Source organism: Agrilus planipennis, unplaced genomic scaffold (assembly GCF_000699045.2).
Source record: "Agrilus planipennis isolate EAB-ADULT unplaced genomic scaffold, Apla_2.0 scaffold10, whole genome shotgun sequence".
Classification (NCBI taxonomy): domain Eukaryota; kingdom Metazoa; phylum Arthropoda; class Insecta; order Coleoptera; family Buprestidae; genus Agrilus; species Agrilus planipennis.
Window position 1 is genome coordinate 422,651 of NW_020442465.1, and position 27,301 is coordinate 449,951.

Genomic DNA, 27,301 nt, shown 5'->3' on the forward strand with positions numbered 1-27,301 from the left:
TCGTTCTGGCATGAATTAACAACAACCATCAATATAATTATTCGCGTAGTCATTCGGAATTCAACAAGCTGTGAAATCTACCAAATAATACAAATGATAGCAATAACTGAAACATTACATAAAACGACAATGCGAAATAGAATTGTCGCCAACAACAACAAAAATAATTAGAATAATACCGAAAACAATACTAAACAAAGTGAAAACAAATTTTACGAAAAGTGATTCGATGGTGAAATAAAAAAAATCAAGCGCCAGACTGCAAATCCTATTTTAGACAAATACACGACAGAAATAGTTATAAAGAAAATCTCTTTCACTTGCAGGGAACTGGATCCTTTGAATTTTTAGTGTCTTATAATGATGACCACAAATGAGTACTCATCATCATCATCATCGTAAGGTCGTCAGTCCTAAGACTGGTTGGACATGTACCTCCACTCTTTCCTATCCTGAGCTAAACTTCGCATTTGCGAACAGTAATCCCATCTAGGTCTACCTTTACCCCTCCTAACTCCTGTTTCTGCCTCTAATATATCTCTGATTAGACCTTCATGCCCGAGAAGATGTCCTACCAACCTATCTCGCCTATTTTTTATTGACTTCCATAGAGTCCTCTTTNCACTCTTTCCTATCCTGAGCTAAACTTCGCATTTGCGAACAGTAATCCCATCTAGGTCTACCTTTACCCCTCCTAACTCCTGTTTCTGCCTCTAATATGTCTCTGACTAGACCTTCATGCCCGAGAAGATGTCCTACCAACCTATCTCGCCTATTTTTTATTGACTTCCATAGAGTCCTCTGGAAGTCAAATGAGTACTACCGTATTACAAATAATTCGCCTGTCGTTTAATAAAATCTTACATATCATGGGATTGTATTTGCCCATGGACACAAAATGCGTATGGCCCCCTACCAGAGTCGGCAAACTTAGAAGATGTATGCATAGATACAAAATACTATGCTAATAGCAATATGTTCCTCAAACATTTAAACGATTTCAGATATTTTCTACGCCATTCAGGTATCTTCAAAATTTTCCGATGTTTTAGCGGTTTTTCCTTGAATTTAGTATTTTCTGCCTCTCAAGACAGAGTTGGCAGCACATTGTTGGAGTAGGATATGAATGAGGAATTAACGAGGGGATATAGTGAGGAAAAATATGAAAATAAAAATATACAAATGTATGTATAAGAGAATAGAACAGAAAGAGAAAAACTTAAGACAAGGGACGGGCACTACTCTTAAACAAAGGTGCTGAAGGGCTCTCGTAACCTGGCCACACTAGGCCTTCGCGATATTACTAAAAAGATTTATTTGAACAGTTTTGCAGAGGTCCTTAGAAAATCCCTTATGTAAACCTGATCCTACATGATCATACTGTAAAAAAAATGAACAAATATTCTTTTAATTGTTCAAATACGAAAAATGACTGTGAAATTTTTACTAATACATTTATTTAATAACCAAATAAAGGCAACGTATCGACATCTGGTGGATATTTACTGCTACTGAAGTCGACGGCGTAACTTATATACTCGATAGGCACAATAACAACATTAAGTTAACTACTATTTCGATCTAAATAGCTCTCATCAGCGCACCATAGAGTACCGACAAATTACTAACTAAGAAGCTCCTAGATAGCGAGTTTACGTAATATGCAAATAGAGCAATATATCGCCACCTGGTGGGTATATATACTATTACTGAATACTCACTGAATAATTTATCGAGATCTATCGAGACTGCCTATGGTGCGCTGATAAGATCGAATAAGATTAAAATCGCAATCCGTGATAAACAGACTACTTGTATTTCACTAAAGTTTTTGGTTTCTCGTACTAATGTATATCCCCGTTATTTAAACATTAACTTTCGTAATCTCGTCTAATTGTAAGTACACTTTAACGTTAGTTATATAATAAAACATAAACAAACACAATCATCTGATGTAAATTGGTTTGTTGGAAATAATATGCATGTTTTCTCTTGATGTTTACACCAGTTTATGTATCATTACTCAAATTAAAACAGACAAAATGTACATGTCTACAGCCTCGGTCCTACATAAAACACCTTGTCAAATGTTGCTTTTTAGTAACACAGAAGAGAAAGTTTCATAATAATTTCATTAAAGCAATTTTCACTAACGCATTGAGTGCTTATAGGTAATATGCCCACAACGTTTACATGTGTGGCAAGTACCTTACGTGATGTAAACGAGCATTTAGTAATTGTTTAGCTCCCATGCTTAATTACAGATTCTAATCCACCAGTAATTAGGTATTACTAAACAATAAGCTCGTTTCTGGAATCATAGTTTTCATTCATCACAAAATACCTATTGAACAACAACCACAAAGGTAGGTAATTACAAAAACAATATTGTTAAAAAATGATTAGATAATTAAAGAATGGCAAAAAGCCAATACATATATGTCAGGTATTTGGTAATAATTTATAACTTATAACCGATAAAAGTATCACACAATTGCTAATTTCATTTTGAGTTCTTGCGCTTTTCTTTGGTTTCAATAAAAACAGTTAATTATTTTGTATACTACAGGTTTACTTGGTTATAATAAGTGGTTTAATGGCGTTGTTATCACCAACTGCAGAAAACAGTTAAACTGCAGATTATCTAGATAATGTGCAAATTAACCAGGATGATCCATTATAGCGGAGAAAATTGTTTCATTCCTTAAATCTGCAAATTACCTAGATAATCTGCACATTAGCTAATAGGCACTGGTTAAAGTGCGAATTAGGAATAACAGCAACGTTTCCGGGCACACCCACGTATAGTTTATGGACTTCTAGACCCAGATGTGAAGATTTCTTTTTAAAAATTCCAATTAAAATAAATATTGCATACAATTTTGCAGGCTTTAATACGCGGCTTAGGAACAGGAGGTTAATGTAAGAAAAGACAACACAAACGAAGTAAGTGTTGTCGTTGTCGTTCCTTTTGTTCGAACTTTATTGATACGGATGCCGTTAATTTGTACATTTCGCTCTAGATAAAATGGGAAAACTCTTGATTCGGCAAATTAGAAAAGAAGATCAGTTATTTGCAGATTAGTTAGGTAATGTGAACATTAACGGCTTTCGAGCTTATTGATATTCTGAAGTTTTTGAGAGTGAGGGCTAAAAGTTTTATTTGTACCTAACTCGGATTCTAGAAAACCGAATCGAGTTACCCACAAACTTTTCGAGTTATGATAATTATATACAACCATGAAGATTGTATTTTGTGGTACAAGAAAGGCACAAGATCAAGTTGAGGAAGTTTTCAAATTACGGAAGTATGAAAGCAAACAAAACTTTGTTTCCAATTCACTTTCAGCAAACCATTTAACAAATTCACTTATTCTATTAAGCTGTCTTCCAAATACGTTCACGGGATTCAAAATTGTTTTGTATTACCTAGTGTATCGACACAAGCATATATACATTTATTTATATTACTTTCTCAGAAACAAAAAATTGGCAAGATAAATTGAACCAAAAGATACATATTATACTGTACACTACCCACACACATAATATTTGGATACTTTTATACGAATGTGGATTGCCAATAAGGAGAAAAAGTTTCTGACGTGAAGATAAGTGAAAAAAGTTAACCACAACAGTTTCCTTTTTCATCTGCAGATAAACACGTTTTATTCCGGAAACTTTCCGACATCAGTTCAAGGAAAGAAAACACATGTCATGTTGAGTAAACAGCAAAACATTTTCTTGTAGCTGCCACCATTTAACATTTAAGTAGACAGGTAGCTGCAGAGACAGACAGGCATTTGCCAATAAAATTGGTACGATAGTGCCAATATATACCTACTTATAACCGTAACAGTTTAAGCCAGATTCCACACGAACCATTGGTAAAATAGTTAGGTATTTGTGTATCTATAAAACATACCAGCAAAAGAACAGCAGTGCAAATTTTCATTATCAATCGCTCATTGGATTGGTACACACTTATAACAGTTGATGTTTTTAAGCCAATTCGTTCACATCGTGGCTGAAGCAATTTTATTCGATCATCCACAACGACAACAACACTTTCTCTTTTCGAAGCGATACTTCTTAACAACTACTGTTGTAACACACCCACACATTCCACTTGGTATCGTTCGAGTATGAAAACTATGCTACGAATAAAAACACTTGAGGCACGCACGACACACCGAGGAGTTATCCTGCCATAGTCGATATCTTTTGCACGATTGTTACGGTGTACCAAAGTACCGGCAGCATTGGCGGCCCAGGTAACGCGCTTCGGTTAGTACATCGCACCGATGAACGACGCGACCGGCTCGAAGATGATCTTTTCTCGTTTGGAAAGGCAGCCAGCAACAACATCAACATCAACAACAGCATCAGAAACCAGGAATGCAACGAGCGGGTACGACTGAAAGCAAACGGTCGGATCCGTGAGGCAGCAGCGGACACAACAGAACAGAACAGCTTGGTACATTGCTGGTACCGATGATGGTGGGGCGGTATATCGAGGATATCGGCATTCAACAAACACAGCAGACGCTTTACTCGCTTATATCGTTGTTGTATGGGTTCTATGTATAATACTACAGCCAATTTCGAGTCTTTTTAAGTACTTCTGCCTGTACCTGGACGACCGATCCTAGACAGAGTATAATTCCCCAAGTCAAGGACCATCACGCTTTATACGTATACCATTTAAGTATATTCAAAAGTCTCAGACTTAATTGCCCTTCAGATTTAAGGTATCAATGGATGAAAAGAAGCAGACGTTCTAGAAGTGGAACCGCTTTATACATAGGTATTGAATTTATGCTTAACAACATCCTTACACATTTAATATATAATAAAGCTTCAGCTACACCACAAAGCTCCATGTTCATTTACTTCGTGAAGTGACATTACGCCAAATTCAATTGAATTTATTAGTAAATGTGAACGTTGGGATTTGCAATAAGAAATTCTTTGTTAAGAAATTATTCGAAGCCCGTGATGATCTAGCTCTTGGAATCCTTTTCCTAGATGATCCATCGATTGGAGTAATCTTTCCGATTGAGATCATCCAATTGGGCACTTTTCCGTAGTAGGGGGTGGTTAATCCTCTCGATCATCGTTCGATTCCCAATTGAAGGGTATTTTCAAAGACTGCTGAGTTACGCTCTTTCTATATTTCCCAGAATTATTACTGAGTCGAACACGCTATCCTAGTCCTTTCCGTAGCAATCGGACTGGACGATGATATTTCACAGGGGTTCTTGGTTTCAATTCTCTTCCCAAATGTCACCAACCTGACCTAACCTAACCTAGCAACTGTAAACATCTAACAAAAATGGCAGTGATGACTAAAAGTACGTCAAAAAAGTTAATTCGACAAAAGAACCACAATTAATCAATTGTATATTGTGGCGCACACTAACTTTTAAGGTTTACAATGGAGAATAATACGGAAGTCAATAAGAAATAGGAGAGATAGGTTGGTAGGACACCTCCTCAGGCATGAAGGTCTAGTCAGAGACATATTAGAAGCAGAAACAGGACTTAAAAGGAGTAGAGGTAGATCTAAATTAGATTACTGTTAGCAAATAGTTAAGGATGTGGGTTGTTCTAGTTTTGAGGAAATGCGAAGATTAGCTCAAAATAGGAAAGACTGGAGCTGCGTGTCCAACCTGTCTTAGGACCTTATGAAGACGAATGGAAAATAACAAATGAAACTAACTAACCGTTTTCGTTATATCCTCCTCCTAATTCTTGTCCTCCTGATTAAATTTCTTTGATAAAGAAATAGTATATATTAAGACTGTTACGGTCATATATCATTCGATGACAAATGATAAAGTGATGATTCACAAATACTCTGATACAACCACCTTCTACGTAATATAATTTTCAAGTTATGGCACTCTAGTAAAAGTGTAAATTTTTGTTACAAGGACTTTCTCCAGACGCACGGCGCCGGAGTGGCCCTCGCCGAAACAACGGAATGTACTTTCCTAAATTCCATAAGAAAGCCTACATCCGGTGAAATAAAAAAATATAAGCACTTTTTAACATATATGTATACAATACATATATAGAGCAGGTGCATTAACATAAATATTCAGAATTATGTAAAGCCTTCGGCTATTCAAGAAAATATCATTTTATGTGTCTCTCAGGAAACAGTTTTCTTTTTAATTCCCACAAAATCCTTTTTGTAATATGGCTGGCTATAGTTCTTCAAACATCAAAAGCAAAAATTAAGGATTAAGGTAGTAAACATGAATATTGGTGCATCCTGCACAAACGTTGAAATCCGATTCACATCCTATAAATCACGTAGGCAGGAAAAATGCACAAACGTCAGCTTAAATTTCAAGAGAACTAAGCATCACAAATAAAAAGATAACCACGAAAACTAAGCCCGATAATTAATTTTTAAAATAAAATTAATAATGTTTAATTATTGACAATTACTTTTATCGACCACAAGAATGAGCGACATTACCCTGATAGCTGTAATAAATAATTCTTTTTACTTTACGCATCTCTACATTGCGTTTTTATCATCGCATTGCTCAGGAAATATTAGTTGTCATTCGGGAAAGTTCCCGAACCTTCTACAAAATTCTAAAACATTCTCGAATTCTGTAGATTTAGAGCATTCAGAAAAAAAGTGTAGTATTATGTAAAATTCTGATCAGACGTCCGAACTCAATTAACACCTTTACTGACTGTCTATATTTTAATGATGTATACATATGCAACCAACTGTACACCCGAATATAGTCCCATTCATTTTCTTCCAATTAATTATTTTAACCTTGAATACCTACGTCAAATTTATTATTTTTTAATCAAGGGTTCTAATTCTAAACGGTAACATCATGGATATCAATAGTAGACCAAAACAACCCTCCCATTTTCTATTTAAACATTTTAATCGTCAATATTAGCTCCAAAATGTTTATCGACTCTTGTATTTCTATAGATACGTAACAAAATACAAAAAAAAGTTAACAATTTGTTCATTGTTGTTGAGAAATAGAGCGTAATTTCTATTTTAAAAATATGCCGACAGATTTATAATAATATAATATAATACTAATGGACAGGTTCCATAGATAAGCGCTTTCATTTTGCTTATTCAAATTTTTGTGTAGGATACAAAAGCCTATTCCGATTGACAAAACGATAGCGATACCAATGGGTACGTGCGTACGTACAGAGTTTCAAACTCAATTTACTTTTTTCAATGGTCGTACTTAATTTGTAATCAAATGTTTTTCTGTTACGCGTAACAATACGTGGTAAACTTCAACACAAAAGTAATTTGAAAAACATACTTAGACATGTCGTTTTTCTTTTGTAATGCAGAAAAGCTTTGACAAAAATATGATAAGAGTTACTATACAAAACATTACCTGTATTCTGAAAACTGCTACTGTGTCGAAGTTCAATTTCACCATTATAAGCAATGTTGCCTTACCTGAAACAAAAGACGATTACAATTTTACTGTACTGCATTTCGTGTCTTTTCTCTAGACTTGCAATAACTTGTAATTACTTTAGAAGAGAATAATCCACGTTCTATGGTTCACATTGGAATACCACTGATTTGAAATCGTACCAACTACAGTTAAATGTAAATGTTCTGATGAACGTTAACTATGCTACAGTCTAGTACATGCGGTCAAACTTTAATCAATGTCTTCTTTACGCTCAAGCACAATAAATATCCAATTTGCTTGGTAGAATGTTAAACTTAGTTTGATTTGATACGGTTAGATTTGTTTAAAATATCATACAAAAGCAACTAACCGCAACTACTAACAGTAAATTAGCAAGCAACTCCTACTTACTCATAATCAGTTGAAAATAACATTTGAGAATATATATACATTTGACACGCAATCGGTATACAGTCAAATCTTCGTTTGTATATATATGTAAACAGTGAGTTGTATCTAGCATTTGCGGTCAAACTGTTACTTACCTATATACGTACGTCTAATGACAATTTTGCTTTGTAAGTTCATTTTCTATTATTGATTCAAATGACTATAAATTAGTAGCTGAGAATCTAAAGGTTAACAGTACGTTCTGTCTAGCATTTGCGGTCAAACTTTTACTTATCCAAATACACATACGTCTAATGATAATTGTTTTGTAAATGACCATATATAAGCAACTGACTGCGATCGCACAAAAACCCTAAAAATATGTAAGTAGTAAGTTGTGTCTAGCATTTGCGGTCTAACTGTTACTCACATGTATACGTACGTCTAATAGCAATTTCGCTTTGCAATTTCATTTTCTATTACTGGTTCAAATGGCCATAAATAAACAGCTAAGACTCTAAGGGTTAACAGTACGTTGTGTCTAGCATTTGCGGTCAAACTTTTACTTATCCAAATACACATACGTCTAATGACAATTTTTCTTTGTAAGTTCATTTTAAATCGGGCCTGCTCTATTTCTATTCAGCTGGTTCAAATGACCATATATATGATAAGTAACTGACCGCAAATTTCACATCAATTATCTTACTAAAATCACTACCTTCACCACTGTTCGCACTGTACCTGATGCGATCACATAAGAGAGTCTAAAGGTAAACAGTAAGCTATTCAGCATTTGCGGTCAATTAGTTTCTTTTCGCTTGTTTCCAAACACCTGGTATGGGAAATACATTGACCGCAAATGCTTCGATACGAATATTAAAGTTAACCTCAAATAGCAATTTTGTTCTGTAAGATCAAGATTGGTTTGATTTGCATTATTTCTGTTCAACTGGCTGAAATTACCATAAATGAACAAATGACTACAAGAGTCACGTCTACGGCCACACTCATTATTATTATTATTATTATGATGGCTGAACCGCATGTTTCATGCTAAATCATTTGAACCTCTATGCAACTGTACTCTACGCCCCTGACTCCTGCACTAAACGCTTTCTAAACGATGTATAATTTATTAATGTGAGCATAAGATACTGTTCTTCGTTCTAGTTTAATAACATATCGTCCGACTGCTACGTTTCCAGAGTGATTCTTTAACTACAGCCACCTATACAATTCATGAGGTAATTGACACCAACTTCCTGCTGGGTACTTTCGCCATTATCACTTCAATCAAACATCGCACAGTAATTAGTACTACACTGCACTATCACTGCCAGTTGTATTGATAGATATGTACTAGAAATGCGAAAGAAATCTTTTCCCATTCGGCCAATTTTTTTCTTTTACTTATTTGGAAAAAATATTTTCCGGTTAAAAATTAATTAAATAAAATAATTTGAAGTGGTCTGTATTCTGTCGAAACTGCCAGACGGGGATCGCGATTTCGATCTTTTTGGATCTCATCAGCGCGTCGCAGACAGCTCCGACAGAACACAGAAATGAAGTAAAAAGCAGCAGAAAGAGGCCATATTTTCTTTATTCGTTTCCAATCGTAAGTTCAAGTAATGGTTGCACCTTTCTTAGTATCTAACTTACTGTTTAGTAAGTTAAAAAAGATTCNTTTGTAGTATTTTCTAAAAATTAATTATTCAATGAAAAGAAAAGTACATTTTAAGACAATACATATATATATATATATAAGTATATACTAAAGATGCGTATTTTCGGATTAGACAGTTTAAATTCTGTTTAAATTGAAGCATTAAAGTTTAAAATTGAAAGATTAATTGCATAGTGAATTTCGAAGCTTGAGCGAAAGAAAATAAATCAGTATCTAGAGCGACGTTGTAAATGAGTTGTTTTATTGATTTCCGCCAAATCTCGTGGTACTTTTATTGCGCTGCAGGTGTTCTTCACATTTACCCTATTTAAATTTTAAAACGTTCAATTTTAAAGAAAAATGATCGCAACAGCATCCGAATCTTTCACGATATGAACCAAAAAGTTGAATGAAGCAACAGCACCTGTCTCTTATTGAATTTAATATTCAAAGACTTTTCACAGTTTAGTAAATTTCTGTCAACTAACTACCTACTTTGCTCAATGAAAGTCTAAAAACTCTTGAAAAACTCAATATTATGTAGGTGTGTATGTACAACTTTTCAACGAGAATTTTTTCACATAATCTTGGGCTTGGTTTATAATTTGCCATCATGTACTTCATTTGGCAGCAAGCTATCCGGTGCGCGGCGATGAATTCTAAACAGATATACATTAAATAAAAATCAACTGTTTGATGAATATTGATGATAGTTTATCGTAATTGCCTAAACGATACGCTAAAAATACGCCGGCTAACCTACTTTAATTAATTAATGCAGCAAACAGTAAAATAGAAATATGTGTAGCATGTTTCATTTAACAAATCGGAAGTTTAAACATTCCGATCCGAAGGGACTTCAACTTTGACGAAGTTCTTGTACAAATTGAAATGAATCGAGTTGAGCGTTTCGATGATTTAGGGAGACGGGGACTTTAGGTTCAACCATAATGGAGAAAAACTAAAAAAATTTCCCTGAAAAAAGGCAGCAGCTCTCTTAGCATTCAGGATGACGGAGATCATGAGGATTGACATGGCACTCTAATGCACGACACTGCAATATGGAAGGCAACGGGAAACCGCCACATTATGATATCTCGAGTATAACAAACAGAAATTCAAATGATGGTATCTTCTGGGGTATTAGGATGTGCGAATGGGGTCAATCTTGGGGTATGTCACCAAGTGTAATAGGGGAGGTCACTGTGGAAGTCGATAAGAAATAGGCGAGATAGGATAGTAGGACATCTTCTCAGACATGAAAGGGTAGTTAGTGATATATTAGAAGAAGAAACAAGAGTTAAGAGGAGCAGAAGTAGACCTAGACTAGATTACTGTTCACAAATAGTTAAGGATGTGGGATGTTCTAGTTATTAGAACCGAGCGGCATGGCCTAGAGGTCTAGACCGTTGCTTAGCATTCGGGAGGACGCCGGTTCGATTCCGGGTCCGTCCGTCTGCCTTCGTCCACGTTTTTCTGTGGTTTCCTTGGATCACATAGGCAAATGCTGGGGCAGTAATTATTCCACAGATAATCTTTCACTCTCTTCTGTCTTCATTTCGTCCGTCTCATCTTTCTCACCCGAACCACTCACCACCCACCCATTCCCACGATTCCTTCCGGCATAGTCCGGAGGGACTGCCCGCCCAATAATTTCCACGATTGCTGAAAGCAGGCTGAAGAGGGCCTTCCGCCCTACCTTCCGGCATAGTTCGGAGGGACTGCCCGCCCACCAGCATTACTGGGAATGAAACACCCAAAAGTTTTTTTTTTCTAGTTATTAGAGGTGCGTGTCCATCCAGTCTTAGACCTGACGACCTTATTATGATGATGATGATGAACCATTTATTCTTATCAATTTATTAATTTCTTTATAAAGATTGGTTGAAATCATGAATTAAAATTATTTTCCGCTTTTTCACTTTCCAGTTATGGATTCTGTTTTTTTGTGAACACATTCAAGTCTGAATCATTATCTAATGTTTAATAATACAAATGTACATCTACTATTTTTTTATTATTGATGTTTTAATAGATGAAAGTACGAAATCTTTGGGTCGATATGATTTGACAATAGGATTGAAAGTAGTACTAGTTTAAAACACTAGTAAATTTTACTATATTTTCACTATGTCCAGAGCCTCCACCAAAATTGATTTTAATAATGAGCATAAGAAATTCTACATTAAAAATTCTTTTTTTAATATACTTAGAAATAAAAACGATTTTCTACTAATTTTCTCTTCCCGTTTATAGATATATCTTGAAAGGCTTGGCTTAACACAATAACACTAGATTTTTCCTTTATTCGAAGAACTGTCCAAAGCCGCAGCAATTACCTTTAATACAGTAAGAAAATTATCATTAGGAAACTACACCACACAGGATAAAATCCTTTATAAGGGCGTTAGCGTGTAATACGTAAACCGTAGATAAAAACCCGAAGAATTCAATAGCTCATTAACCGACAACGCTTTCGCGTTAAAGAAAAGCGGAAACAGAAAATAGATTCTCTTGCGAAAATTAATTACGGTCTTGATCAAACCCGAGTTCATGCTTGCATGCATCCAGGCATATACCGTTGATTACTAGCCAACACCTGTGCTTTGTGTTTACTTGCACAAGTAGCTATCACACGTGTGTATGTATGTATGCGAATATACACCTAAATGGTATGAATACTAGCAATACATGCATATATGTAGGTATACTGTAATCAGTGTTCAGTGCTGAGCTATCATTGTGTCACAATAACGTAATTAACCTTTCAATTAGAGCCCTGTCTTAACAGAGCTGCATAAGTTAAGTTAAAAATTTTGTTAACCAAACAAAAGATTGTTGAAAGATTTTGTTCAGTTAGTTCAGCGGAGTTTTCAATGAAGCAACAACATATTTTTTGGGTCAGACTGAGTTAGGTTACTTTAGCGTAGATCAGGTTATGTTATGAGAAAATTTAAATTGAATTTATTTCAAAAATGAATGGGGTAACTTATGTAGAAGTCACTTCTATGCTCGCAAAGAGTTAATTTATAAATTCGAAAAAGATTATTGAAGGTGAATGTTTGGAGTGCGGCGTTGTACGGGTGCGAAACATGGACAGTGGGCGCGGCGGAAAAGAAAAGGTTAGAAGCGTTCGAAATGTGGTGTTACAGGCGAATAATGAGGATACCGTGGATAGAGAAGGTTAGAAATGAAGAGGTGTTAGAAAGAATAGGAGAACAGAGGACTCTATGGAAGTCAATAATAAATGGGCGAGATAGGTTGGTAGGACACCTTCTCATCAGGCATGAAGATCTAGTCAGAGACATAATAGAGGCAGAAACAGGAGTTAAGAGGGGTAGAGGTAGACCTAGATTGGATTACTGTTCACAAATAGTTAAGGATGTGGGATTTTCTAGTTTTAGGGAATTGCGAAGATTAACACAGGATAGGAAAGAGTAGAGGTGCGTGCCCAACCAGTCTTAGGACTGACGACCTTATTATGATGATGATAAAGAACAATGCTCTTTTAAAAGGATAAAAAACAAAACGCACAAAAAACCTTGACACTCGCAAACAAAACCTTGAGCAAAAAGCGAGTCCAGTTTATATACCTTAAGTGATTACAAATGACAAATTAATGAAGATTCGTCAGACGATTTACGACCTAATGGTCGCTCGGTCTTGTTCAACTGTTGTACATAGTAACCGACATGTCTTGTACAAACACGCTGTTATTGTTATTACTGTTATTATTAAGTATAACAGCGTTGTCCGCGTGCATGTTCGCCAGGCATTCAATTATCCCAATGCCAGAGAGACCGCGTCCAGCAGGAGAAACGGCGACGGACATGGACGGGGTCGGGGACGAGGGGCTCTGCACTCGGGGGCGTTTAATTATTATCGAACGTTATTTGTATCCTCTGGTGCACGAACGAAGGAACAATCTTGACATAGATACCGAGATAATGTTCACAGGCGACCCGATGCAGACGGCTATCGCGACTGTAATCAACCTGCACTGTCCTCCGGTGATCGTGGCATTATATGGTAGGTACGGTATAAGTGCAGAGTGGATAGGATATATTCTTTGTTCGCCAGCAAGGAATTCTGCAGACGCTGATGGCCTTGGCTGCAGCTTCACTCGCTTCTCTGTACAAGTACACCAGCAGATTGAAAACGATATGAAAAATCTGATCAACAATTACGACAGCTAAATAAAATTAAAATATCATCTTTATAAATGTACAACACGAGACTGTCTTGTTTATACAGGGTGAGTTAGGAATAATGGGATATTGTTAAAACAAATAACACTGACCCTTGTAATATTCAGGAATATTATCTAGTTCACAAAAATAGGAGCGACCCGGACAGGAAAAATTATCCCCCTCACCTAGCGAATCTCCAAATTATGCGTTCGTAAGGACAGAAAGATATCAGAACATTAGACATATGTATGACAGTGCGTTTTAGAAAATACCACAAATGGTGCGGTAAACGCCATCTGTAGTACGATGCTACATTTTAGGATTACGCACATATGCTCCAACAAGGTCCACTTGTGTGGATATCTACTTGCTGAAACGAATCCCGGCGTAGCTAACCTAAACGTGATAGGCACGTTCCCATAATCGAATAAAATAATTCGAAGTGGTCTGTATTCATGATAGGCATAGGATAAGTGGTCCTACAATGTAGCATCGTACTACAGATAGCGTTTACCGCGCCATTTGTAGTATTTTCTAAAACGCACTATTAAGGCAACAGGTAAAAGTTGGTCTGTGTTCTGTCGGAGCTGTCTGCGACGCGCTGATGAGAGCCGAAAAGATCGAAATCGCGATCCTTGTCTGGCAGTTTCGACAGAATACAGACCACTTTGAATTATTTTATATATATGACAATTAAGTAGCAAATAATTATTCATTATGGATTATGATCAACCTACTTCTTACATTACAAGAAGTGACAGGTTTAAAACTTTCTCTTGTATAAGTTATTTTGAAATTGCATGGACATATTTTCTTCGTACAAGAATCGCACTTTTTCTAAAACTTCAGGTTAATAAATTGCGCTTGCTTAAACCGTTCCACTTTTTAAATAGAAGCTATAAAAATCGTTCTAGATTGAATTTAATCAGTTTTTACTTCGACTTAATTAACCATATAAGAATGTGTAGCTTACTTATAAATCCTGATTTATGTCGTATCGCTTATATGTGCGAAAGTACCTGATACCTGCCTACCACAAAATTGTGAAAGAGTGAAACCTTTAGCTATTCATAAATGAAAATTTTAACAGAAATCGCCATTCATGGCATTCGCGACCTAAATAATTACTAAACACTTTTGTATACACTGACTCAAATCGAAAAAATTCATAGGATGTTGTGACATTTAACAACTATTAGGCATTCAGTTTGATTTGAAATACGTTTGCTTGAGATGTCTCTGACAGGGTAACACAAGAATGTGAATTGAAGTCAAAAAAGTTAATAAAAAAAAGCATGATAGCTGTGGTACACATTTATTCTGCGCCAATGATCGCATTTCCCGAAAATCATAAAATTCCCCATCCGGAAAATTGGCCGGATGCGTACACTCTTATCTTTATCCTGAGCCATTGTTCGCATTTCCCGAAAACGATAAAATTCTACATCCGAAAAATTAGCTGGATACGTACACTCTTATCCTTATTATCCTGAGCCAATGTTCGCATTTCCCAAAAAGAATAAAATTCTACAACTCAGGATGATTGTGTGGACACGCACACACACTCATCCCTTGAGTCAATGTTCGCATTTCCCGAAAATCATAAAATTCCACATCCGGAAAATTTGCCGGATGCGTACACTCTTATCTTTATCGTGAGCCATTATTCGCATTTCCCGAAAACGATAAAANTCTGATGCTGGATGTAGACCGAGTCTCTGATGCTGGATATAAACTGAGTGCTAGAGAAATGTTAGAAAACATCTACAACCGACGATGGTCTTTAGACCCTAATTGTTTAATCATTACACTTCCGCTTCCGCAAAAATTTACTATTTACTTCTGTTTCCGTTATGGCACTTGGATCGCTAAGTATTAGGCCCTATATTTGTAAAAAAAAAAGCGTCGCTTCACCTCTGCCGATAAGTACAAACTGTAATTTCACTCCTTCCTCCCCATTTACCGCGTTACTTCCACCCTGTGCAATCCAATTATAGTTTCAAATTTGAAATCGAACAAAACTGTAAACGCTGACGATCAAACACCTACCCGCACCCCCTCCCACAAACCCCGTGCCATGTTATGAACGTCACTAGTTACAAAACGGTACAATAAACTGCAACTCGAGCAAATAAATCTCAATCGGCAGCCGAGCGGAAAGGGATGAAAATGGAGAAACGGATAATGACCGTAACCATTCGCCAAACAATTAATTACACGCTAAGCTAATCAAAGCGGAAGTATTATATACCCAACAGTTTATTTTCATTTAATATCCATCGTACTTTGTCGGATTAGCTTCATTAATTTATAGCTATCTGTTTCAGCAAATCCACTGCATTTGTATTATACATAGACAGATATGTTGTACAGATAACGAAATGGCATCAAATCATACGTGCTAAAGTCAGTTTAATTCGCTTTTCCGTATGATAAACCTACATTGTCGAAAATGGAATTGATAATAATAAAAGAGCTAACCATTGTCTATTTAGTAAACAGATACGTTTCAATTTATTAATAAATTACATTGACAGATCATCGACGACCAATTAAAATTTCTCTATCCCTCGGGAACAGTACATTTTTCTAGATAAAAGATACAGTACGCCCTTTTCTGTACCTTTGACAATGTGTCTACAATATTTCATGATGATCGATTGAATTAATTTTTCTATCTCTCGAGAACAGTATTTTGAGAGGTTAAGGCGTAAAATCGGCCACATAAAACTAATTTTTTTCTGTGCCTAGGGAACAATATTTTTTTCTGGATAAAAAGTACCCTATGTGCTTTTCTGTATCCCTGACAATGTGTCTACAAAATTTCATGAATATCGATTGAGAGGTTAAGGTGTGAAATCGGCCACATAAAACTAATTTTTTTCTGTCCCTAGGAAACAATATTTTTTCTGGATAAAAAATACCCTATGTGCTTTTCTGTACCCTAACAATGTGTGTACAAAATTTTATGACGATCGATTGAATATTTAAGGCGAGAAAAGCCAACAAACCAACAAACTCACATGGGCGTTTATAAAATTGGTTAGGATGAATACTTCCAAAACACTATTCCTAATCATTATATTGTTATGGATGACAATGTAACACTGGTCATTATGAATGGGGGTGGTTCTAGTATCCATAATATACTCTATACACTATATTTTTAATAGGCTTTGAAGTGAAATTATTATTACCGACTAATAAATTATTTGTGATCATAATTATAACATGTATTGGAGTTCAGTAATTAGAATCAACCTTCGATGTAAGTAATTAAGTATATTTTCCCCAATGACGAGAATCCAGTAATAATCCAGTTAGCTGTTTCTGCGCATTCACATGCACAAATTTATAAATTCCCTGAAACGCTATTTGTCAATATTCATGATTTATGTATTAAGCAATATTGGGAGTGTTGGTAGACAGACGCGGTGGGGATTTTGCAAATCCGGGCGGAAGTAAATTACAAATAAAGTTGAAAATGTAATTCTATAAATATCGGAATGACATAACCACCTATCGTCAAAAAATTAGCTGCAGAGGTAAAATGGAATTCAACTTTTGTATAACAATGTTTTCGATTTCGTTTATTTAAATAACGTCGACCCGCCCCTATTGGCATGGTCGCCGAGACCAGAGCCACCATCAGTTCTGATTCGGCTAACTTTTTATCGAATTTTAGCGAAAAAAAAAAATAGTGCAAGACATAGGAACTCCGAGGATATTCTTATAGATCCTCTTTTTCAAACAATGGTAAAGTTTCTTTTATTTTATATTTACTATTAAAATCTGGTAATGCGNAACTTTCAACCACCATAACTTTTTATGGGGATGGGACCGCAGCAATTTTTTTATGGGGGTTTACTCAGGTGACCACCCTCTTTCGATCCCCCTGACCTTCACCCCCCATGGGGGTGGGGGCCATCATCTAACCATCTAGACCGCCACAAACTTTTTATAGTACATTGGTGGGGGAGTCCTCCTCTTTCGATCCCAACCACCCCCACCCCCTTCGGGCCCCATAAATAATTGCTTTAAAATAAAAATGGAGGCCAGCATCTAGACATTTACCAAAATTTCAATTGTTTGTTCCAAGAAAAGGGTATATAAAAGTTGCTTCAAATAAATAACTCATAAATCAATCGGGAGTAATAATTTTTCGTATAAATGCATATTTGGTCTTGGTTTTTTTTCGTTTAGTCTTGATTTTGGTCTTACTAATATAAAGACCAATTTTGCTTATAACTGTGCGCGAAAACAACAACTGAACAATTCTAAGAAACAGTGAAAGTTACAGCAAGGACATTGGGGTTTCTCAAATTCGCGCTGTATAAATCATGAATAGCAATTTAAATCACGAAAATGTCGCCAATTTACCTCAATCCTTCACAACGTCACCCTAGACAATGCCGATTGTTGTTAGATACGTACAATTTTTGAAATAATTTATGGCGGCCGAGATTACGTGTTCGCGATTGGACGTGGGACGAAAATTCATTACGAAAATCATTCCATGCAGATATTTAATGGGAGGAGGACAACAATATTATTCTATTCGAACATAACCCATCCGTTCCAGAGAAACATTAACATTTATAAATCAATGCTTTCGACGTTAAGAATAATGAAGTCCTAGTATAAATCAATTAATTTTTGTATGTTACATTTCCTTCGTTCTATTGTTTGTACAGAATTATGCAACAAAATTAATTGATTTGAACAAATATTTTTTGTGACAAGATTTTATCCGCATTGCACATGAATGTTCAACGTGGATAAAAAATTAAAAAGAAATATTGGAATGTACAACAAACGATAAAAAAAATGAAACAAGGAAAAATTTAAGATGGGGCTAATCTTAAGTTACCGTTTTGGTTCAACTTGCCAAAATTTTTCATTAAATTTTTAGCAGTAAATACCGCTAGGAATTATGTATGAGAAAGAGGATAACAAGCAATTGTTAGTATAATCTACTTATGTCGGTACTATCAATCGGCCGTGAAATCGGTTAAGCAAAGCGAACCTTCAGTGCTTGCCTGTTCAATCGACCGCACTCTTATTCCAACATTACTTAAACAGCAATTTAACTAAACATAATGTGAATCAATTCTCTACAGATCGCTTCGAATCAAAGAGGAAAATTATCGCTACTGTCACACCCTCACCCGGAATCGAACCCGGTACCTTTGAATTCAAACGCCAACGCTCTGACCACTAAGCTACAAGAGGTTACAGGAGAAACGACGACGAAATGCACCTACCAGGTTAGCGAACCGTTGAAACCTCTATGAAATGTATAGAAATATATAATTTAAAGAATAAATATCTTTAAGTTCTAGATTGAATTTAATCAGTTTTTACTTCGACTTAATTAACCATATAAGAATGTGTAGCTTACTTATAAATCCTGATTTATGTCGTATCGCTTATATGTGCGAAAGTACCTGATACCTGCCTACCACAAAATTGTGAAAGAGTGAAACCTTTAGCTATTCATAAATGAAAATTTTAACAGAAATCGCCATTCATGGCATTCGCGACCTAAATAATTACTAAACACTTTTGTATACACTGACTCAAATCGAAAAAATTCATAGGATGTTGTGACATTTAACAACTATTAGGCATTCAGTTTGATTTGAAATACGTTTGCTTGAGATGTCTCTGACAGGGTAACACAAGAATGTGAATTGAAGTCAAAAAAGTTAATAAAAAAAAGCATGATAGCTGTGGTACACATTTATTCTGCGCCAATGATCGCATTTCCCGAAAATCATAAAATTCCCCATCCGGAAAATTGGCCGGATGCGTACACTCTTATCTTTATCCTGAGCCATTGTTCGCATTTCCCGAAAACGATAAAATTCTACATCCGAAAAATTAGCTGGATACGTACACTCTTATCCTTATTATCCTGAGCCAATGTTCGCATTTCCCAAAAAGAATAAAATTCTACAACTCAGGATGATTGTGTGGACACGCACACACACTCATCCCTTGAGTCAATGTTCGCATTTCCCGAAAATCATAAAATTCCACATCCGGAAAATTTGCCGGATGCGTACACTCTTATCTTTATCGTGAGCCATTATTCGCATTTCCCNACAGGAGAAACGACGACGAAATGCACCTACCAGGTTAGCGAACCGTTGAAACCTCTATGAAATGTATAGAAATATATAATTTAAAGAATAAATATCTTTAATTACTTAAACTTTTGGTTCAACTTTTTCATTAAATTTTTAGCAGTAGATACCGCCAGGTATTACGTACAGCGAAAGCAACTTTTAGCATAAATCAATAGCACTAATTTCCATAATTTTTGAGAAATTTAGGATTTTAAATTTTAAGCACCAGCAAGGGATTTACGACATACAATTATATGTGAATTAAATTAGAACAAATAGAATAGCGGTTTATATATCTTTATGGATACTGAAAGTAATTCCCACCTCTTGTTTCATGGAACATACAATAAACCAATTTCAGACTAATTAAATCCGAAATGACCTTTTTATATTTATTATGTAAGGAAGTGGTGGAACTTCCCTTACTTTCATTAAATGTAATTCACAGAAAGGAATTAACCCTTTTTTAAGTAAAAAAAGAAGATAAAATGAACCCGTTCACTGAAGCAATGTAATTTGATTATTAACGCACAGAAAAGTTTTAAGTTCATTATTTGGCAGTGCATGGCATATAAAAAAGAGTCGATATTTTCAGGAAAATGGGAACATCAAAATGCAATCAGCTTTAACATTTCAAATTTTATTAGCAAAGGCGTGGAGTTTTAAAATAAAAACTTGAATGATTCGACGAAATAATTTAACTGGCAGCCTTTTATGTAAAGTTTCAACAAAACACGGGTTTCATTTTTATGGACGGTACATGCACGTTTCAAAATTCAAATTGTACATTAAATTAAAACTTGGTATTGTAATAGAATGCAACCAAGCAACTTTAACGTAGTAACACATTTGAAACTAAACCAAACCAAACGTAATTTACAGTTTAATAAGCCGACGAATAAAATAAGAATATTAAGCGCGTTTGAAATGCTGCTTTTCTTTTAAGGTAATTTTTTATTTGCTATAAATCACCCTTGCTCGCCTATAAACCGACAGTTTAATTAAATTTTAAACGTTTTTCTCATCTTTCCCGCTTAAACGTCTCGAAAGCACCTATTAAACCATTTCTAAATTTATTGTATAGAAAATTCATACCCAACCTTTTTCTGGAATCCTGACCCATTTTCTTTTTTCATGAAATAATTTAAGAAATTTTCATCCTACCTATAAAAAACTTAATTTACCATATATGAAATTAAAGGTCTCGGTATTCTACGTTCGTTAAAAAAGAGTGCGGGACGACTGACTATACGCATACTCTTGCACGAAAAAGTTTTATTCCTGTAGGACAAACTAAATTGTATAGCTGAATGTGTGGAATATGTTCTTTCAACCATATTTATTATCTAAAAATACCATCTACATTTCTAAAAACAGTCCTAAATCAACTGAATTCTCAAAATCTTTTATAGAAAGCCTAAGAATTAAAAAAAAAATAGTCCTGTTTGTAAACCATTGTATAATTATCACACTGTGCTAAACCTTCTTGTCAGGCTCCATTAGTTTCGACACTTAGCATTTATTAGTGTATTAGTACAACGAGAAAGAGGATAACAAGCAATTGTTAGTATAATCTACTTAAATCGGTACTATCAATCGGCCGTGAAATCGGTTAAGCAAAGCGGACCTTCAGTGCTTGCCTGTTCAATCGACCGCACTCTTATTCCAACATTACTTAAACAGCAATTTAACTAAACATAATGTGAATCAATTCTCTGCAGATCGCTTCGAATCAAGGAGGAAAATTATTGCTACTGTCACACCCTCGCCCGGAATCGAACCCGGTACCTTTGACTTCAAACGCCAACGCTCTAACCACTAAGCTACAAGAGGTTACAGGAGAAACAACGACGAAATGCACCTACCAGGTTAGCGAATCGTTGAAACCTCTATGAAATGTATAGAAATATATAATTTAAAGAATAAATATCTTCAATTACTTAAACACCTACCTATTATTACTACATTAACTCATTTTCAGGATTTCAAACAATATTATAAACTATTTCTATGTTGAAAAATGTTGACTGTTTCAATAAAAATTATTTGATCAATGAAGAAAATGAAAATTAGCTTTCAATGTTAAAAACAAACTGTTCTGTTTAATTTATATTTCGATTTTATGCAGCAGGAAAAATAGAATTTAACCTTTGTCTGACTACTGCCAAAAGCACCCAAAACGGTGAATAAATGTCAATTCCTTTCTGAATGTCATTTTGACAACACCGACCAACTTTTTACCCTATTTGAATAAATACAATAATAGGCCTCGTACCAAAAATGACCGAAAAGAGTTGCAAATGTGTACAATTGAAGCAATTCAACGATCTGTTCTACATCGCGGACACGGACGATTTGAGAAAAGATTTCTTCGAGATTGAATTTCAGCCAACTGCTGTGAACGAGTCCAACTCGAAAACGTTCACCATTATAAATTCGTGCCAAGTCCCGTGTAATTTCTTCATAAAGCGAGACACTCGAATGCAGTACATGTACCGAGCGTTTACAATAACAGAAGAAAACAATGCCAGTGTGTTACCCAGACACTCGTGGGAGATTAAAATCGTCTTCTCTCCAAAGCTTCCGAACCAGGAGTACTGCGAAAACATCCAGATATACCCGACTGCAATGCAACACTTTAGACTTTCGGTGAAAGGTAGTTCATTAGCTCCTCACATAATTTCGTCGATGAATTGTCTAATGTTTAATATAAGTTTGAAAGCACAGAACGAGAAACGTGTTTTCGAATTAAAAAATAACTCTTCGGTAACAGCGTTCTACCAATTCGATATAAACGAAAGGGGAAATGGGTTGTACAAAATACGCAACATAAAAGGATCACTTAGACCCAAACAGCATGCGTATGTCGATATAATATTTAAACCAAAGAAACCAGGTGTTCATTGCAGAGATTTGGTATGTTTGATATTCAATCAGCGACCGCTTGTGTTCCATTTGGTAGGATTATATTTTCCAAATGATGTAATCGACGAAAACAAGTTTGTGGTAATACAACACGAGGCATCAGGATATGAATATTACTTTAGGGACAACAGCGAAATGAATTCTGCTGTTACATTCGATACTCTTCACTTTGACTTTGAAAAGATTGAGATCATTTCACAGAACAATGAGCATAACTGCGGAAGAAGGACTTTGTCTTGTAGGAATTGTTTGGAGAAAGATGTACTTTTAGAATGGGAAACAGATTCTGACAAACAATTCGTTATAATACCTCCTAAAATAATCCTCAAAAAAGAAGAAACAACCAGTTTTGAGTGCAAGTTTTTTCCCACTTATTCCGACACTGTTTATTCTAAAATTATCAAAGGTTTTTTATACAATAATGAGTTGATAGAACAAGAAAAGTTACAGATATATGTACCGATCTGCTTCAATTTGAGGATGATAGGAAACACGTTTATCGGCACTTGCTCCTGGTTACCTCGGATAGAAATGCAACCCAAAGTGATAACGCTAGCCCCTGTTGTACCAGGCGAGATCACTTATGGCTCATTCATTCTCAAATCGTTCGGTCATTTGCCGGTGCTTTTCAAATTCGTTGCCCCAAAAGAATCGAACGTTATTATCAAACCACTGGTAGGAACTTTTACGGACTACCAAATTTTCGCGGTCAAACTCCACGCGGACAAGGACATAGAAAGATGTTACTTCGAATATTGGAAAGTGATTTTTAACAATCGAAAAGAAAGCTTTTACCAATTTTCCGTGCAATGCTGTTCGCAGTTTCCGAGACTAATTGTCGGTCACGATGACGTTATACGTTTCGGGACGATTTACGCTGAATGCGAATCGTCAGTAACCGAGCCACTGTTTAATCCTACAGTTCTCACAATACAATATGCTTTCCTCTTGCATGAGCATAGCGGTATAAAAATGAACACGATAAGCGGTCGCATTGGACCCAACCAATTGGCATTTGTAAATTGGAGATTAAAAGTTGACGTAACAACGCCACAACAGATTCCTGTCAGGTATGAAATGCACGTACTACGCGACCTCAAGGTCGTATCCGGAAAACCTACAGTGGGCACGGTTACATTGTATTCAAAATCAGAATATTCCACTTTGTGCGCCTTTCCCAAACGCCACGACTTCGAAGAAGTGTTTTATGGACAAGTTTGCGAAACCGAATTTGATCTCCATAATCTAGCAGAGCCGATCGTATATTTTACTTTACTGTGCAAAGAAAAGCGTCCCGAATTTAAAGTATCGATCTGCCCTAAAATGGGAACGTTACAACCGAAAACGAGCAGTCGAATATCGATCAAGATAACGGCAAACCAATCCGGAAAACACAACTTTCAATTCTATTACAAGATTCGCGAGAGCGAAAATTCGAAACGTTTCATAAACGACGAAACATTTCGCATATTCTCGATCGATCTCAACTGCGTGTATGCAACGATACAAGTAGTTAATTTAGTTGGAAGTAATTTTGGACCGTTGTTTTCGAAAGTGGTCCTGTGGAAGCTCCTCAGAATTGACGATCTCAACGAAATTTTTCGAACGATCGAAGCGAAAGAAACGAGAACAATTGAAGCGAACCTTCCTGATTACGAAGTAAATGACAATATATTCCAATGCACCCTTATCGTTAGAAACGTAAGCCGTTCCAACTGTAAATTTTCCGTAAAAGCCATTAAACTCTGCGGATGTCCTCCACGTACAGTATCCGACGGTCTATCCAGGAGAAAAGTTGTAAACGACTGTCCTCATTCGGAAATGGCGAAAATTTGGACAACAGTTAAAGATGTCATTTCGGTAAACTCGATCGCCAGCGTCCAGATAAAAATGAGATATCTCATTCCGGGAACTTGTCGATTTTTAGTTAGAATACTACTGGGAGACCAACGTACGATTCAAATCAATTTTGGCGTGAAATGTTTAACCAATTTAACTCTAGTTCCGTCATCTTACTATCCCCATTTTAGTATGACATTAAATCCAACGTATATCGGTTTAAATGATACCGAAATACAAGAATATCGACTGTATAATAACACATCCAACATCGTTAAATACGAATTGGATACGTCACCGCTTATAGACGTCAATTTCGATTATCAAAGTCTAATACTGGATTGCATAAACCCCAACGCCGTTATCCCGCCGTATTCCTCGGCGTCGATATTCATTAAATTTAAACCAATTGAACATAAATTGTACACGATTAGTACTGACCTTTTGTTGGGGAACGAAACAGTCACCTTTACTGTATGCGGACAGGGAACCAACAATCTTGAACCGATAGGAACAGAATCTCTTCATACGGAGCAATTCAGTTTAGAAAACGCAATCGAATTATCTACCGATCACATCACCGTCGAAAGACTCGATTTATGGAGCGAAGAACTGAGATTAATTTTTATCAAAAATCTCACAGATGACAAAATTATAGGATATTCTTTTGAATACAAATGTATTCCAGGACTTATTTTTATACAGCCTGAATATAAAAAAGGTACGTTACAACCCAAGGAAGTCCAGGCAGTTGTTTTCCAAATCAAGTCGTACGATAAACCTTGTAATGTTCTTGTCCAAATGGCATGTACCATTTTGGACCATACCCAATACGTTGCTTACAAAACAGCCGAACAACTCAAAAAACTAGAAAAGGAAAGGCACAAGGATGATTTCACCATAACCGAAAAAGGAATAGAATATCCAGTTTCCGACGACAGAATTGACCTTCCATGTCCAATGGTGAGCTACACGTCACTGGCCATGTGTATAAACGTGTCCAATACAAGGGACAGGGACCTTCTGATACCCGTTAGTCAACAATACAAACTATCCCCTCCAATGTACCTTCAGCTTAACAGTGTCGAAATAATTGACAACTATTGCAAAACTATTCAAAGCCATTTTCACGAAACCCTCATTGATTTCGACTCGACAACAGATCAAAATACGAAGAGGATGATTCTGTTAAAGAAAAACGAGATGGAGCTTATCAAAAACGTTGCTGAATGTCTGATAGCTGACGCTGTTTTTAATGATATGTTCGCCAATATCGTCGAAGAACAAAGCCACTGCGATTCGCCGTTTTATTATCAATTTAAAATGAACGATGAAATAATGCCGAAAGAATACAGAACTACAAAAGCAGATTTTCAGTGTCGGAAAGAACTGATAGAGAAATATCTGAATCGTCCTCCCAGCTCTGTGGTGCATGACGTTTTCAAGAATCTCATATTCGAAAGTCTGCATGAAGTCTACGAAATGGGGCCGCCACCGTTCAAACGTTCGAATAAACAATACGTGACCGATCTACGGCAAAAATTCGCACCACCCTCTTGCAAATGTCCGAAATTCGGTGATCACTATGATCCAAAATACCTTTACGGTCCAATGAAATAAATTATTATAATATAATTTAATAATNTCACTTTATATATTTTTTTCATAGTCATCTGCATAGCAGTTTTATGTTCAAACTAATTTAAAGGCTTACACAAGGTATTATACAAAATTAGAAAATTTATAATGAAAATCCTTATATACATTAAAATATTTTGAAGTGACTCCTTAACTTGAAGTAACACCAAAAGCTATAAAAAGATTAGTATTCAAAACAAGAATTTCCTTCAAATTTCGACTTTAGTACACATGTACATACCACTTCGTATATTTTGATAATATTCACATTTGAACTTTACGTTTCCTTTCCGTATCAGTGGACTATAGAAGCAGGTAATGTGAAATTGATTGCAAGTACATGTGGTCCAAGAAAAATTTAATGATTACTGCTATTATTCTCGATAAGGAAAAGCATTTGCAAGGAAACGAAGAACACGTCTTCGGATTCATAATATATGAAAGGAATTAAATATAAACGAATGGATTTATTAGACTTGTTATAAGTCTAATGCGTATTATCGTGTGACTAGTGGCTAATCTAATGGATAATTGTGGTGGACCTTCTATTAAGTACGATCTCAAACCAATCATCGAGTCTCCTTCAAAAAACCGTTCAAAAAATCAACAAACGTGTAACTTTTCGCCAACGGATTTTCGCAGAGACGATTGAAACAGTTGAAACAAACTAATAAAATTGTTATAAAGCAATACTGGTAAGAGCGATTATAACAGAAAGTACAACATGGGCCCGCCAAAATTTTGCAAAGTGACAATGTATCGCATTAACAAGAGCGATAGGTATTGCAACAATTTTTAGACTGGATTCGGATTGGACGTTTAATGTTTATGAAATCAAACGTTTTTAGACGGAATGTGAATGGAATTGATAATGTAATCGGATAAACGTCTGGACGCCATAAAAAAATAAAAAACTTTTGGGTGTTTCATTCCCACCAGCCAGTAATGCTGGTGGGAGGACAGTCCCTCCGGACTACGCCGGAAGGTAGGGCGGAAGGCCCTCTTCAGCCTGCTTTCAGGAATCGTGGGAATGGGTGGGTGGTGGTTCGGGTGAGAAAGATGAGACGGACGAAATGAAGACAGAAGAGA

The 27,301-nt window shown here is 35.9% G+C and overlaps 3 protein-coding genes and 1 non-coding gene across 4 annotated transcripts in view; 1 reads left to right on the forward strand and 3 right to left on the reverse strand.

Moving 5' to 3' along the window:
* LOC108732456 (disco-interacting protein 2) overlaps window positions 1-4,436 on the reverse strand; it is a 108,392-nt gene extending 103,956 nt beyond the window's left edge. The window contains exon 1 of the mRNA XM_025981043.1: window positions 3,926-4,436. The gene's annotated coding sequence lies outside the window, so the exon portion shown is untranslated. The remainder of the gene's footprint in view (window positions 1-3,925) is intronic.
* A 2,867-nt stretch (window positions 4,437-7,303) lies between these two features.
* LOC112906611 overlaps window positions 7,304-27,301 on the reverse strand; it is a 25,061-nt gene continuing 5,063 nt past the window's right edge. The window contains exon 2 of the mRNA XM_025981041.1: window positions 7,304-7,471. Coding sequence (XP_025836826.1) covers window positions 7,329-7,471 — 143 coding nt within the window. The 3' untranslated portion in view covers window positions 7,304-7,328. The remainder of the gene's footprint in view (window positions 7,472-27,301) is intronic.
* Trnaq-uug lies at window positions 21,571-21,643 on the reverse strand. The gene has a single exon. It is a non-coding gene; the product is annotated as a tRNA-Gln (tRNA).
* LOC108732423 (cilia- and flagella-associated protein 65) lies at window positions 21,964-26,197 on the forward strand. The gene has a single exon (XM_025981039.1). It carries the CDS (start codon window positions 22,091-22,093, stop codon window positions 26,192-26,194), a length of 4,104 nt encoding a protein of 1,367 aa, XP_025836824.1. The 5' UTR covers window positions 21,964-22,090; the 3' UTR covers window positions 26,195-26,197.